A 15,080-nucleotide genomic window follows, 5' to 3' on the forward strand; every position below is an offset into this window, starting at 1 on the left:
CTGGGACCCCTCAGCCCCCGTGGCCTCGGTGCTCAGCCCTGCTCCGGGAAGCGTCTTTTCGGGGTGGCCACAGCGGACCCCTGGCTGCTGGTGGGCTTGATCCTAATGGAGCCCCTGGGCGGGGGGGGCAGGGGGGGCAGCTGAGCCACCCTGGGACGTGGAAATCGTTATGAGTGATTAGAGCTATTACTGTAACGAGGAGAGGCAATTAACGGCGCCTTGACATCAGTTGAGGCCGGCTAATGTACGTGCGCTCGCTGGGAGCGGGGGGCGGCTGGGCACGGGGACACACGTGGTGCTGAGCTGCCTGGCCGGGGGTCCTGGGATGGGGCCGACACGTGGCTGGGGATCCCGGGATGAAGGTGGGATCCACGGGCAGGATCCCAGGGGCGCAGGGGTGACGGATGGCTGAGGATCCCGGGATATAGGGGTGAAGCAAGGCCAGGGATCCCAGGAGATGGGGATGACGTGTGGCTGGGGATCCCGGGGTGTAGGGATGGCATGTGGCTGGGATGCCGAGAGGCAGAGACAACGTGTGTCCGGGATGCGGGAATGATGTGTGCCCAGGGTCCCGGGATGCGGGGGTGCTGTGTGCCTGGGATGCTGGGATGATGTGTGCCTGGGATGCTGGGATGTAGGGATGCTGTGTGCCTGGGATGCAGGGATGTAGGGATGCTGTGTGCCTGGGATGCTGGGATGATGTGTGCCTGGGATGCTGGGATGTAGGGATGCTGTGTGCCTGGGATGCAGGGATGTAGGGATGCTGTGTGCCTGGGATGCAGGGATGATGTGTGCCTGGGATGCTGGGATGTAGGGATGCTGTGTGCCTGGGATGCAGGGATGCTGTGTGCCTGGGATGCTGGGATGCAGGGATGATGTGTGCCTGGGATGCTGGGAGGCAGGGATGCTGTGTGCCTGGGATGCAGGGATGCTGTGTGCCTGGAATGCTGGGATGCAGGGATGGTGTGTGCCTGGGATGCAGGGATGCTGTGTGCCTGGGATGCTGGGATGCAGGGATGCTGTGTGCCTAGGATGCAGGGATGATGTGTGCCTGGGATGCTGGGACGCAGGGATGCTGTGTGCCTGGTATGCAGGGATGATGTGTGCCCGAGATGCAGGGATGATGTGTGCCCAGGATGCAGGGATGCAGGGATGATATGTGCCTGGGATGCAGGGATGCAGGGATGCTGTGTGCCTGGGATGCAGGGATGCAGGGATGCTGTGTGCCCAAGATGCAGGGATGCAGGGATGACGTGTGCCTGGGATGCAGGGATGCAGGGATAATGTGTGCCTGAGATGCAGGGATGCAGGGATGCTGTGTGCTCGGGATGCAGGGATGCAGGGATGCTGTGTGCCCAGGATGCCGGGCACGGGGCCCAGTCTCTGCCCCGCGCTGCCAGCAGATGCTGCCGTTAAGCCGAAGGGAACCCCTGTCCCCGCTGCCCCTCACAGCCAAAAGCAGCAGCCCCTCGGCCCGGGGTCCCGTCCGCTCACCCCGGCCCTGCGAGGCACCCCGGATCAAGGCCAGCACCCATGGGTGCCAGCGCCGGGTGGGGACCTCTGGGGAGGAGAAGCCACGGGTGGGCACAGAGCTCCCCACCCTCGGCGGTGCCACGCTCTCCATCCGCTCCTGCGCAGAGTCCCGCAGTCACCGGCCGTGGGGCCGGCCCTGCTGCCGAGGGGCCCCTGGGTCCCCGCAGACCCCCCAGGGGACAGGGACACCCTCCAGCGCCAGGACGCGGCCAAGGGGTCGCAGCGGGACGTCCCCACGGACCCCCTCCCCACCCACCACCGTGTGCGAGCGGCCCCGGTGATGTTGTTGTTCCAAAACCCGCTGGTTTCTGGCCAGAAAAGAAAAAAAAAAAAAGAAAAGAAAAAAAAAATTAAGGTTTTTTATTTTTTTCCCTTTTCCGTAGTCGTCTCCGCGTCCAAACTTCCTGACAGCGGCTCCGGCCCTCCCTCCGCTTCCGACGGCCGCGCTGCGCCGTCCCGGCCAGCCGAGCCCACCGGCCAGGCCAGCCCCGCGTGCGGCCGTCGCGCCCTGACCCTGCCCGCCGCCGCGGCCCCCGGCCAGGTGAGTGCCACCGTCCCCAGCCCGGGGCACCCCGGGTCCCGGGGGTGGGTCTGGGGGGTTGCGCCGTGCCCTGCTGGGGTGGTGCCGGAGGGAACGGTCCCCAGCGCTGTGGAGGGGGGCTTGGGGACGTCGTAGGGTCCCGCGGCCGAGGCGAGGGGATGGTGGTGGGGGGACGGTGGCAGGGGGACAGCAGATGGGGCGTGGGACGGTGCTGCGACACCCTGCGGTGACCCCATTGCTGACCCTGACCTTGACCTTCACCCTCGCCTCCCTCACCCTCACCCAGCCCCATCCCTGCGGGTTCGCGCCCCCGGAGGAAACGCGTCGGCCCTCGGAGGAAGCGCTGGGGCAGCGATAGCGGCGCCGGGGGGGCCCCCAGGGCTCCCCGGGTCCCCTGCCCGCACCCCGGCCACACGCCCCCCCATTCCGTGCCTTGTCACCGGCGGGCGATGCTCCCCATCCTGCTCAGGGGGTGCTCGGGGGCACCCACGGGGTGGGAAGCGCCGGCTCTTGGGGGGTCTCTTGCCACTATGGCAACCTTGGGGGGGGGGCTCTTCCCCGTGGCTGGGCCCCCCAACGAGGAGCAGATGGGGCCCGCCAGTGCGTTTTGATGACTCCTCGCTTTTCCTGCCAGCATCTCCCAGTGGTTCCTGTTTGCAGCAGCACTGGGACCCCCCTGCCCCCCCCCCCCCATTGCCGGAGCAGGGGATGGGGCCGGCAGCGGGGCCATGGGGAGGGCTTGGGGGGTCCCCCCGGCTCTGCCCCCCGGGAGGGTCCAGGGGAGGGAATTTCGCCTGCGGATGAGTAATTAATTCCTCACCACTGGGAGCTGAAGGGAAACGGGGGGGTGGAAACTTTCCCGCTAAACGGTTTTTCCACCCAAAACTGGCTGCTCCGGGATGAGGGGGGGTCGCTCCCTCCCTCCACCCCCTTATTTGGCCCCAAACCCCAGCGCAGGCCCCGGCAAGGGGCAGGACGGACTCGGGGGGCTGCCGGGGGCTGCACCTTCGGGGTGTCCCATGGCCGGAGCGGCACGGAAGCGGCCGTAAATCCAGCTGTGCCGACCAGGAAACCTCTGTTTCCTCCCTCGGCACGCGGTGTTTAGCCGTAAAACACGCGTCCCGGTAAACACGGCACCGCGGGCTCGGGGGGCTCGCTGCCCCCCACACCGGCCCCCAGGCTGGCGGTGATCCCGGAGCCGCCCCGGCAAAGCTGGACCCTCGCTGGGTTGAGCAAGAAGTCGACGGATCCAGGAAACACAACTAGGAATAAACACGAAACGGGTTGAAACGGGGCCACGAGGCGCCGTGCCAGGGCTGGGAGCCGCTGCGCCGAACTCCTCCCCGGCACCCCGGGTACCCCGCACCCCGCAGCAGCCTGCACCGGGGTGGGGTGCGGCGGGAGAGGTCGCGGTGATGCCGGGGTGCGGCCCCGGGGTGTCTCGGGATGCTGGGATGAGCCTGCGTGGGGCCACCCAGGCTGCCGAGCGGCCGTGCCTCAGTTTCCCCTTGGCACAGGCCGGTGCTGGGGGAGCGGCGGGGGCCGGGGTTGGGGCTGTTCCTGCGGAGGCAGGAATGCGAAGGCAGCCCCGCGGGGAGGTCGGATCCTGCGCCGAAGCCCGGGGCCGGGGGCGTTGGGTGGGGAGCGGGAATGCGGCGAGGCGGAGGGCGAAGCCGTCGTCTCCCCGTGCAGGATGGTGCTGCGGGCCGCGGCGCTGGCGATGCACGCCTGCCTCCTGGCCGCCCTCCGCCCCAGCGATCCCAATGTCTGCAGCTACTGGGAGAGGTAGGACTGGGGGGACTGGGGAGAGGGGGGGTGACGGCGGTGGAGACCCCCGGGACCTGCCGTCACCCCGTGTCCCCTCCTTCGGCAGCTTCACGGCGGCGGTGAAGGAGTCGTACACCAAACCCCACGTCGTGTCCTCCGCTGAGCCCTGCCCCGGGGTGCTGGGGTCCCCCCTGCCCTGCCTGCAGCAGAGGTGGGAGCCCCCCGCGGGGACCGCAGGGGGTCCCCAAGGCCATTTGGGGGGGGCTGTCCCACTGCAGGGGGTCCCCAAGGCCAGTTTGGGGGGGCTGGAGCAGGGCTGTCCCACTGCAGGGGGTCCCCAAGTCCAGTTTGGGGGGGCTGGAGTGGGACTGTCCCACTGCAGGGGGTCCCCAAGGTCATGGTGGGGGGGCTGGAGCGGGGCTGTCCCACTGCAGGGTGTCCCCAAGGCCATCTGGGGGGGGCTGTCCCACTGCAGGGGGTCCCCAAGGCCAGTTTGGGGGGGGCTGAAGTGGGGCAGTCCCAGTGCAGGGGGTCCCCAAGTCCAGTTTGGGGGGGCTGGAGTGGGGCAGTCCCAGTGCAGGGGGTCCCCAAGTCCAGTTTGGGGGGGCTGGAGTGGGGCTGTCCCACTGCAGGGGGTCCCCAAGTCCAGTTTGGGGGGGGCTGAAGTGGGGCAGTCCCAGTGCAGGGGGTCCCCAAGGCCATTTGGGGGGGTGTCCCACTGCAGGGTGTCCCCAAGGCCATGGGGGGTCCTGTCCCCACCCTGACGGCGCTGGTGCGGGGCGCAGGATCGTGTACCGCACCGAGTACCGGCAGGTGGTCCGCACCGACTACCGGAGGCGCTACCAGTGCTGCCTGGGCTACTACGAGAGCCGGGACACCTGCGTCCGTGAGTGGGGCGAGCGGGGCGGTGGGGTGGCCGCGGGGGCCGTGTCCCGGCTCAGCCCCCCCCGGCCGTGTCCCCGCAGCGCGCTGCACCCAGGAGTGCGTCCACGGCCGGTGCGTGGCTCCCGACCTCTGCCAGTGCGAGCCGGGCTGGCGGGGCACCGACTGCTCCAGCGGTGAGGGACGGGGGTCGGGGTGCTGGGGGGGGGGGACGCGGAGTTGGGGACCCCCGGCGGGGGTGGCGGGGGGGCAGCGGGTTTCCCTGGAGGGCTGGGCAGCCTGCGGTGGGGTGGTCCGGTGGTTAATGGGGATGGGATGGGGAGGGGACTGGGATGGGATGGAGATGGGATGGGGATGGGATTGCGATGGGGATGAGAACTGGGAGAGGGATGGGGACAGGGAGAGGGATGGGGATGGGATGGGAATGGGAATGGGATTGGAATGGGAATGGGGACGTGGAGAGGGATGGGGATAGGATGGGGATGGGTTTGGGGATGGGATTGGAATGGGGATGGGTTATGGATGAGACTGGGATGGGGATGGAGAATAGAATGGGGACAGAGAATGGGACGGGGATGGGGAATGGGATGGGGATGGGATTGGGATGGAGATGGAGAATGGGATGGGGATGGGATTGGGATGGAATGGAATATGCATGGGATGGGGATGGGGATGGAGAACGGGATGGGGATGGAACTGGGATGGGATATGCATGGGATGGGGATAGGGATGGAGAATGGGATGGGGATGGAACTGGGATGGGATATGCATGGGATGGGGATGGGATGGGGATGGAACTGGGATGGGATACGCATGGGATGGGGATGGGATGGGGATGGGATTGGGATGGGATACGCATGGGCCGGGGCCGGCCGGGGCCGGGGCCGGGGCGGTAGCGGTGGTCTCCCCGTGCAGAGTGCGACGCGCAGTCGTGGGGGCCGGCCTGCGAGCACCGCTGCGACTGCCACCACGGGGCCCCCTGCGACCCCCTGAGCGGGGCCTGCTCCTGCCCCCCCGGCTTCGCCGACCCCCGCTGCCGCCAGCCATGCCCGCCCGGCACCTACGGCCAGGGCTGCCGCCTGCCGTGCCCCTGCCACCACCGGGCCCCCTGCAACGCCTCCACCGGCGCCTGCCTCTGCCCCCCGGGGCTGGCCGGCCCCCTGTGAGTCGGGGCTCCTCGCCCTGCGCCCCCCACCCCGGCGCCCCGAAGCCGGGGGTCCCGCTCACCCCCCGTCCCCCTCCGCAGCTGCGAGGTGCCCTGCCCCGAGGGGCCGCCCTGCGGCAGCCCCTGCCCCTGCCAGAACGGGGGCATCTGCCACCCCCCCGGCACCGACACCTGCATCTGCCCCCACGGATGGATGGTAGGTGGGCTGCGAGCCCTCCCCGCCCCGCGCCGCCTGCCTCAGTTTCCCCTTCCGACCCCGCTGCTCCTTCGCAGGGGGAGATCTGCTCCGTGCCGTGCCCCCCCGGCCGCTTCGGCTCCGGCTGCCAGGGCGAGTGTCGCTGCCACAACGGGGGCCGCTGCGACCCCCGGGGGGGGCATTGCCAGTGTGCCCCCGGCTTCACCGGCGAGCAGTGAGGGGGGGACCAGGGGTCGGGGGGACAGGGGACGGGGCACAGGGCTGGGGGCGATGGGGCTGGGGGCGCAGGGGGCAGATGGGGTGCAGCGGGAGGGGGCACGGGGGTACGAGGGATGGCTGGGGGTACACGGGGACGAGGCATATGGGGACGGGGCCACCGACCCCCGCTGCTGCCGGCGCCGTCAGCCCAGCTCCCCCAGCCTGGCATGCAATGAGCTGGACGGCCTCAGCTTGGGGTGAAGCAGGGGGGGTCCGGGAGCCGCCTGGGCTCCTGGTGGGGCCGTGTCACCCCCTCGCCCCCACGCAGGTGCCGGGAGAGGTGCCCGGTGGGGCGGTACGGGCAGGACTGCCAGGAGAGCTGCGACTGTGCCAACGGGGGCCAGTGCTTCCACGTCGACGGGGGCTGCCTGTGCGAGGCCGGCTTCCAGGGCAGCCGCTGCGAGGAGCGGCGGTGCCTGCCCGGCCTCTACGGCCTCCACTGCCAGAGCCGCTGCCTCTGCCACCACCAGCACAGCCAGAGGTAGGACCCCCCCCCAGCCCAGCCCAGCTCCCCCCAGTAGCCTCGCCTCCCCACCAGTATCCTCGCCTCTCCCCAGCATCCTCGCCGGGCAAGCTGGGATGCTGGCTGGGTGGCCAGGAAGAGCTTAATCCCCCAAAGAGGTGCTTTGTGCCCCCCCATTTGCAAAGCCCCTTCCCAGCACACCCAGTACCCCCATACTGGGAGCACTGGGGGTGCTGAGCGGGTGTTCCCAGCTGTCACCCCTTACTGGGGGAGTGCGTCTGTCACCCCGGCTGGGCTGGGCTCTTCTGCAACGAGAGTTGCCCCCCCGGCTGGTTCGGGGCCGGCTGCCTGCAGGCCTGCCTCTGCCTGCACGGGGGGGCCTGCGACGGGACCACCGGCCACTGCCACTGCCCCCCCGGCTACACGGTGCGGGGGCACGGGGGGCACGGCGGGCTGGGGGGACTGGGGGGGCTGGGGTGGCACGTGGAGCGTGGTGGGGGTCTGGGCACCCCATGGGGGAGAGTGCGGGTCTGGGGGGTCCTGGGGGGGAGAGTGGGGGTCTGGGGGGTCCTGGGGGGGAGAGTGGGGGTCTAGGGGGTCTGGGGGGTCCTGGGGGAGCGTGGTGGGGGTCTGGGGGGTCCTTGGGGGGAGCATGGGGGTCTGAGGGGATTCTGGAGGGAACATGGGGGTCTGGGGGGTCTGGGGGGCAGAGTGGGGGTCTGGGGGGTCCTGGGGGGGGAGCGTGGGGGTCTGGGGGGATTCTGGAGGGAGCATGGGGGTCTGGGGGGTCCTGGGGGAGCGTGGTGGGGGTCTGGGGGGTCCTGGGGGGGGAGTGTGGGGGTCTGCGGGGTCCCGGGGGAGTGTGTTGGGGGTCTGAGGGGTCCTTGGGGGGAGCATGGGGGTCTGGGGGGATTCTGGAGGGAGCATGGGGGTCTGGGGGGTCCTTGGGGGGAGTGTGGGGGTCTGGGGGGTCCTGGGGGGGGAGTGTGGGGGTCTGGGGGGTCCTCGGGGGGAGCGTGGGGGTCTGGGGGGATTCTGGAGGGAGCATGGGGCTCTGGGGGGTCCTTGGGGGGAGTGTGGGGGTCTGGGGGGTCCTGAGGGGGGAGTGTGGGGGTCTGCGGGGTCCTGGGGGAGTGTGTTGGGGGTCTGGGGGGTCCTGGGGGGGAGCATGGGGGTCTGGGGGGATTCTGGAGGGAGCATGGGGCTCTGGGGGGTCCTGGGGGGGAGTGTGGGGGTCTGGGGGGTCCTGGGGGAGCATGGGGGGGTCTGCAGGGTTCTGGGGGAAACCCAGGGGTCTGGGCACCCTTGGGAAGGGGTTGGGGCTCTTGTTATCTCTGGGGGCAGTTTTGGGGTCTGGGCATCCCTTGGGGGGGGCACGGGCATGTGGGCATCCCTGGGGGGCAGCATGGGGGTCCAGGCCACCTTAGGGACAGCTTGGGGTTCCCATGGGAGGATGGGGGTTTTGGGGTCACCCGCTCTCCCTCCAGCACCAGGGTGCCAAGAGGAGGGGGGGGGGGTTCCCCAGGCTCCTGGGGCCTTTCCCCAGCCCTGGGTGGGGGTCCCGGCTGTCCTGAAGTCTTCAGTCCCCCCCCAGGACGAGCACTGCTCCTCCCTGTGTCCCCCCGACACCTTTGGGACCAACTGCTCGGGGCGCTGCTCCTGCCAGCACGCCCTCGCCTGCTCCCCGCTCGACGGCTCCTGCCTCTGCAAGGAAGGTGGGTGAACACCAGGGCGGGCCGGGGGGTCCCCGTCCCCGTCCCCGTGCCCACCCCGCCGTCCCCTCGTCCCGCAGGCTGGCACGGACCCGACTGCTCGACGCCGTGTCCCGCCGGCACTTGGGGTCCCGGCTGCAACCGGAGCTGTGATTGTGCCCACGGAGCTGCCTGCGATCCCCAAATCGGGACCTGCAGCTGCCCGCCGGGCTGGCAGGGCCCCCGCTGCCTGCAGCCCTGCCCGGTGAGTCCTGCCGGCTGCGCCGGTGCTGCCTGCACCGGGGTTCGGTGCCACCGTCCCCGGCGCTGAACCCCCCGACCTGTCCCCGTACCCCAGAACGGGACATTCGGGGCGGGCTGCGGGCAGCGGTGCAACTGCGCCCACGCCGACGGCTGCGATCCGGTGACGGGAGAGTGCTGCTGCCTGCCCGGCTGGACAGGTAAGGGGGGGCCCAGGCAGGGGAGGGACCCCGCTGCCCTTGGCCTTCATCCCTCATCCTCCTCGCAGGGCCGCAGTGCAAGCAGGGCTGCCCCGACGGCTTCTGGGGCCGAGGCTGCCGCACGCCCTGCTCCTGCCGCAACGGGGCCGCCTGCTCGCCCCGGGACGGATCCTGCACCTGCGCCCCGGGCTACCGCGGCCCCACCTGCCAGCGCCGTGAGTGGCCCCCCCCCAAAAAAAATTGTGGGTTGGGAGCAACCCACCCGCCCTGCCCCAGACCCCCGTGCTGAGACCGGGCGCATTCATCTCACCCCAGCCTGCCCAGCCGGCCGCTACGGCAAGCGCTGCGCCCTGAGCTGCTCCTGCGCCAACGGCTCCTCCTGCCACCCCGTCAACGGCTCCTGCCTCTGCGCCGCGGGCTGGCAGGGTCCCCGCTGCTCCCAGCGTGAGTGGGGGACTGGGGGGACTGGGGAGGGGGGAGTGGGGAGCGGGGGTGACCCCATCTCTTGCCCCCTCCCCTTCCAGCCTGCGCCCCCGGCTCCTGGGGGGACGCCTGCGCGGAGCCCTGCCGGTGCCACCACGGGGGGACGTGCCACCCCGCCGAGGGGACGTGCCGCTGCCCCGCCGGCTGGACGGGGACGCTCTGCGGAGAAGGTAGGGCCCGGCACGGGGACCCCCGCGGGGCTGCACCCCCCGGCTCCAGCCTGGGGCTCCGGGGGGGCAAGAGAGAGAACTGCCCGGGGCCATAGGGGCCACCCCACCCCGCCCCACCCTGGGCAGTATGGAGCTCTATGGGCCCAGTATGGAGCCCTATGGGCCCAGTATGGTATGGGTCCCAGTATGGAGCTCTATGGGCCCAGTATGGAGCTCTATGGTTCCCAGTATGGAGGTCTATGGTCCCAGTATGGAGCTCTATGGTCCCAATATGGAGCTCTATTGGTCCCAGTATGGAGGTCTATGGTCCCAGTATGGAGCTATATGGTCCCAGGCACTATGGGGCTATATGGTCCCAGTATGGGGCTATATGGTCCCAGTATGGAGCTATACGGTCCTGGGCAGTATAGAGCTGTAGTGTGCCAGCATGGAGCTATATGGTCGCGGGCAGTATGGAGCCGTATTGTGCCTGTACGGAGCCCCGCGGTCGCGGGCAGTATGGAGCCGTATTGTGCCCGTACGGAGCCCCGCGGTCGCGGGCAGTATGGAGCCGTATTGTGCCCGTACGGAGCCCCGCGGTCGCGGGCAGTATGGAGCCGTATTGTGCCCGTACGGAGCCCCGCGGTCGCGGGCAGTATGGAGCCGTATTGTGCCCGTACGGAGCCCCGCGGTCACGGGCAGTATGGAGCCGTATTGTGCCCGTACGGAGCCCCGCGGTCGCGGGCAGTATGGAGCCGTATTGTGCCCGTACGGAGCCCCGCGGTCGCGGGCAGTATGGAGCCGTATTGTGCCCGTACGGAGCCCCGCGGTCGCGGGCAGTATGGAGCCGTATTGTGCCCGTACGGAGCCCCGCGGTCGCGGGCAGTATGGAGCCGTATTGTGCCCGTACGGAGCCCCGCGGTCGCGGGCAGTATGGAGCCGTATTGTGCCCGTACGGAGCCCCGCGGTCGCGGGCAGTATGGAGCCGTATTGTGCCCGTACGGAGCCCTGCGGTCGCGGGCAGTATGGGGCCGTATTGTGCCCGTACGGAGCCCCGCGGTCGCGGGCAGTATGGGGCCGTATTGTGCCCGTACGGAGCCCCGCGGTCGCGGGCAGTATGGAGCCGTATTGTGCCCGTACGGAGCCCCGCGGTCGCGGGCAGTATGGGGCCGTATTGTGCCCGTACGGAGCCCCGCGGTCGCGGGCAGTATGGGGCCGTATTGTGCCCGTACGGAGCCCCGCGGTCGCGGGCAGTATGGGGCCGTATTGTGCCCGTACGGAGCCCCGCGGTCGCGGCAGCGTGGCTCTGCCCCCCCAGCCTGCCCCCCCGGCACCTTCGGGCTCCGGTGCGAGCAGCTCTGCCGCTGCGCCCACAACGCCAGCTGCCACCCCGCCAGCGGGACGTGCCCCTGCGCCCCGGGCAGGATCGGGCCCCACTGCGAGGCCGGTGAGTGGGCGCGGCGCGGGGTGGGGGGTCCCGCCGGGGTCCCTGCCCCACCCTAAGGACTGTCCCCCCCATAGGGACCCCCGAGCAGCCCTACACCATCGTGCCGGCGCCCCCGGCAGCCTACAGCTCCCTGGGGGTGGTGCTCAGCCTGGTGGCCCTGGTGGTGCTGCTGGTGGCCGTGGTGGCCGTGGCCCTGTGCTACCGGCACCGGCAGAAGGAAAAGGAGAGCCGGCACCTGGCCGTGGCCTACACGGCGGGACAGACGGACACCTCCGACTACGTGGTGCCAGGTGAGCACGGCGGCGGGGACGCGGCCGCAGCCCCGGTGGCCCCGCTGCGCCGGGCTGACGCCTGTCCCCCAGATGTGCCACCGAGCCACCACGCGCACTACTACTCCAACCCCAGCTACCACACGCTGTCCCAGTGCACGCTGCCGGCCCCCGGCCCCCAGGACAGAGCCAGCTCCCTCAAGGTACGGCACAGCACGGCACGGCGCGGTGCGGTGCAGCGTGGCACGGTGCAGCACGATGCAGCGTGGCATGGCGTGGCGTAATGCACGGTGCACCAGGGTGTTGCGTGGTGCACTGTGGCGTTGCGTGGTGCGGCGTGGTGTTGCGCGGTGCAGTGTGGTGTTGTGCGGTGCACCATGGTGTCGCGTAGCACACCGTGGTGTTGCATGGTGTACCACGGTGCAGCACCTTGTTGCACAGTGCAGCACGGCGTGGTGTTGTATAATGCACCGTGGTGCACTGTGCTGTTGCACGGTGCAGCACGGTGTTGCATGGTGCACCGTGGTGTTGCACGGTGCAGCACAGCATTGCATGGTGCACTGTGGTGCTGCACGGTGCCCTGTGATGTTGCTTGGTACACCGTGGTGTTGCACGGCGCGGCACAGCGTTGCATGGTGCACCGTGGTGCTGCACGGTGCTGCACAGTGCACTGTGGTGTTGCTTGGTATACCGTGGTGTTGCAGGGTGCACCGCGGTGTTGCACAGCGCACCGCGGTATTGCATGCCGTACCACGGCGCAGCGCGGTGTTGCGCAGCGCACCGCGGTATTGCGTGCCGTACCACGGCGCAGCGCGGTGTTGCGCAGTGCGGCGCGGCACGGCGCTGCTGCCGGGAGCCTCGTGGCCAGCCCATCCCGTTTGGGCTCCAGGTGCCCGGCACCCAGCTCTTCCCCGGCGTGGAGAGACCCTACGGCGCCGAAGGCAACGCCACGCTGCCGCCCGACTGGAAGCACCTCGGGGCCCCGGGCCCCAGGGGTAAGGGGGGACGCGGGGGCAGCGCCCGGGGAGCCAGCGCGGACCTTGGCCGGAGCGGGGCGGACACCGGGGCCCCCTCCCAGCTCAGGATCCACCGGGAGGGTGCTGGGGTGGGCGGGGTGGCGCGGGGGGGCCCCAAATCTGCTCCCTTCCAGGGGGGCAGCTGGACCGGAGCTACAGCTACAGCTACAGCCCGGGGACGTACAGCCGGAAAGGTACGGGATGGGGTGGGGAAGGGACCGGGATGGGGTGGGGAAGGGATGGGGACAGGGACAGGGATGGAATGGGGTGGGGATGGGATGGGGATGGGATGGGATGGGATGGGATGGGATGGGATGGGATGGGATGGGATGGGGATGGGACAGGGCTAGGATGGGGATGGGATGGGGATGGGATGGGATGGGGATGGGACAGGGCTGGGATGGGGATGCGAAAAGGATGGGGATGGGGTGGGGAAGGGATGGAATGGGGTGGGGATGGGATGGGGAAGGGATGGGGATGGGATGGGATGGGGATGGGATGGCATGGGATGGGATGGGATTGGGATGGGACAGGGCTGGGATGGGGATGGGAAAAGGATGGGGATGGGGTGGGGAAGGGATGGGGATGGGATTGGGAAGAGACAGGGATGGGATGGGGATGGGACAGGGCTGGAAAGGGGTGAGGATGGGAAGAGACAGGAATGGGGATGGGGAAGGGATGGGGATGGGACTGTGATGGGATGGGGAAGAGACAGGGATATGACGGGGATGGGATGGGATGGGGTGGGGAAGGGACAGGGCTGGGACAGGGCGCGGATGGAGCTCGGACTGGCCCGGGCCACAGCTGGCCGCAGCTGCCCCCCTCCCCTGCGCTCCCCGCCGCGGGGAGCCCCCAACTCCTGCCCCCCCAGAGCACCCCCCGCCGCGGCTGGGGGCCAGCGCCAGCTCCCTGGCCAGCGAGAACCCCTACGCCACCATCAAGGAGCTGCCCCCCGCCGCCGCCAAGCCCCCCGAGGGCAGCTACATGGAGATGAAATCCCCCGTCCGGCGGGAGATGTCCTACGCCGAGATCGGGCTCCTGGAGGAGCCGTCCCAGGAGGGTACGGCTGGGGGGTCCCCTGGCCCTGGTGAGCCTGGCTGGGGGGGACACGGCCCCGGCGACGGCCCTGGGGGGACGACATGGCCCCGGTGACGGGGCTGCATGGCCCTGGGGGGGACACGGCCCCAGTGATGGCCGTGGGGGGGACACATGGCCCCAGTGGTGGCCCCTGTTGGGGGACACAGCCCTGGTGACAGGCTCTGCATGGCCCTGGGAGGGGGGACACAGCCCCGGTGATGGCCCTGGGGGGGACACATGGCCCCAGTGATGGCCCCGGGGAGGACACAGTCCCAGTGATGGCCCTGGTGGGGACACAGCCCCAGTGATGGCTCCGGGGAGGACACAGCCCCGGTGATGGCCCTGGGGGGGACACATGGCCCCAGTGATGGCCCCGGGGAGGACACAGTCCCAGTGATGGCCCTGGTGGGGACACAGCCCCAGTGATGGCCCAGGGAGGACACAGCCCCGGTGATGGCCCTATGGGGGACATGGCCCCAGTGACGGGGGCTGCATGGCCCTGGGGGGGGGACACGGCCATGGTGATGGCCCTGGGGGGGGACACGGCCCCGGTGATGGCCCTGGGGGGGACATGGCCCCGGTGACGGGGGCTGCGTGGCCCCGGGGGGACCCGGCCCCTTGCAGCCTCCTCTCGTCCCCGCAGAGAGCTGCGCCGGCGGGGCCGACGGCGTCACCCCGGGGCCCCCCCCCAGCCATTACGACTCCCCCAAGAACAGCCACATCCCCAGCCACTACGACGTCCCCCCCGCCCGCCACTACCCGCCCTCGCCGCCGCTGCGCAGGAAGGACCGCTGAGGGCCGGGGGGCCGCGGCGAGGGACCCCCGGGAGCAACGGGGCGGCGGCGGCGGCGGCGGCAGCGGCGGGAGCAGCGGCGGTGGCGGCGGGGAGCGGGGACGGGCACCGGGGGCACCGGTGGGAGGGAGGGGGCGCGGCGTGGGGGGGACCGGGGATGGGGTCGGGGGGGCCCAGTAATGGGCTCAGTTGTGACCCTGTGATGGTCCCAATAAAGGCCCAGTAATGGGAGAAGAAATGGACCAGTAAAGACTCAGCGATGGGCCCAGTAACAGCCCGGTAACAGTCCCATGATGGCCCCAGTAAGAGCCCAGTAATGGGCTCAGTTACGACCCAGTGATGGGGCCAGTGGTGGTCCCAATAAAGGCCTGGTAATGGGACAAGAAATGGACCAGTAAGGGCCCAGTGATGGCCCCAGTAACAGCCCAGTAACAGTCCAATGATGGCCCCAGTGAAGGCGCAGTAATGGGCCCAGTAACGGCCCAGTAACGGCCCAGTAATGGTCCAGTGATGGCCCCAGTAATGGTCCAGTGATGGCCCCAGCAAAGGCTCAGTGATGGGCCCAGTAACAGCCCAGTAAGGGCCCAGTGACAAACCCAATAAAGATCCAGTAATGGTCTAATGATGGCCCCAGTAAGGGCCCAGTAAAGGCTCAGTGATGGCCCCAGTAAGGGCCCAGTGAAGGCCCAGCGCTGGTCCCAGTAAGGGCTCAGTTACAGCCCAGTGCTCCCAGTGCCGCTGCCCAGTGCCCGGCCTCCCCAGCCGCGGGTGGCCGTGCTGCCGGCCACGCCCCCTTCCGCGAAGACCCCGCCCCCTTCCGCGAAGACCCCGCCCCTGCCCGCCCGCCCCGCCCCTTTCCACGCAGACCCCGCCCCCCTTGCCGGCCCCG

General features: G+C 70.0%; 1 protein-coding gene across 2 annotated transcripts; it reads left to right on the plus strand.

The window, feature by feature from the left end:
• Positions 1–1,969: 1,969 nt before the first annotated feature.
• Positions 1,970–14,296, plus strand: PEAR1 (platelet endothelial aggregation receptor 1). 2 transcript variants are annotated; one of them, XM_082332723.1, is made up of 23 exons: positions 1,970–2,074; positions 3,767–3,859; positions 3,948–4,052; positions 4,627–4,727; positions 4,807–4,899; positions 5,639–5,885; positions 5,970–6,084; positions 6,162–6,298; positions 6,611–6,823; positions 7,057–7,231; positions 8,400–8,520; positions 8,598–8,761; positions 8,855–8,957; positions 9,026–9,172; positions 9,273–9,401; positions 9,482–9,610; positions 10,908–11,036; positions 11,111–11,326; positions 11,399–11,508; positions 12,195–12,300; positions 12,456–12,515; positions 13,193–13,408; positions 14,042–14,296. In XM_082332723.1, the coding sequence occupies exons 2-23, from the start codon at positions 3,768–3,770 to the stop codon at positions 14,191–14,193; spliced, it is 3,060 nt and encodes a 1,019-aa protein (XP_082188849.1). In that variant the 5' UTR covers positions 1,970–2,074; position 3,767; the 3' UTR covers positions 14,194–14,296. The 2 variants fall into 2 exon arrangements, with proteins under 2 accessions (XP_082188849.1, XP_082188850.1); XM_082332724.1 differs by having other exon boundaries at positions 13,193–13,381.
• Positions 14,297–15,080: the final 784 nt, after the last annotated feature.

This window comes from Platalea leucorodia (assembly GCF_965183815.1).
Source record: "Platalea leucorodia genome assembly, chromosome: 24".
NCBI lineage: Eukaryota > Metazoa > Chordata > Aves > Pelecaniformes > Threskiornithidae > Platalea > Platalea leucorodia.

What these genes read in the sequence shown, in the direction of transcription:
- PEAR1 (XM_082332723.1), top strand. Translation starts at nt 3,768, where the DNA reads ATGGTGCTGCGGGCCGCGGCGCTGGCGATGCACGCCTGCCTCCTGGCC. An exon ending in GAGCCGGGACACCTGCGTCC is followed by an intron (nt 4,728 to 4,806) that starts GTGAGTGGGGCG and finishes GTGTCCCCGCAG; the next exon opens with CGCGCTGCACCCAGGAGTGC. An exon ending in GGGGACGTACAGCCGGAAAG is followed by an intron (nt 12,516 to 13,192) that starts GTACGGGATGGG and finishes CTGCCCCCCCAG; the next exon opens with AGCACCCCCCGCCGCGGCTG.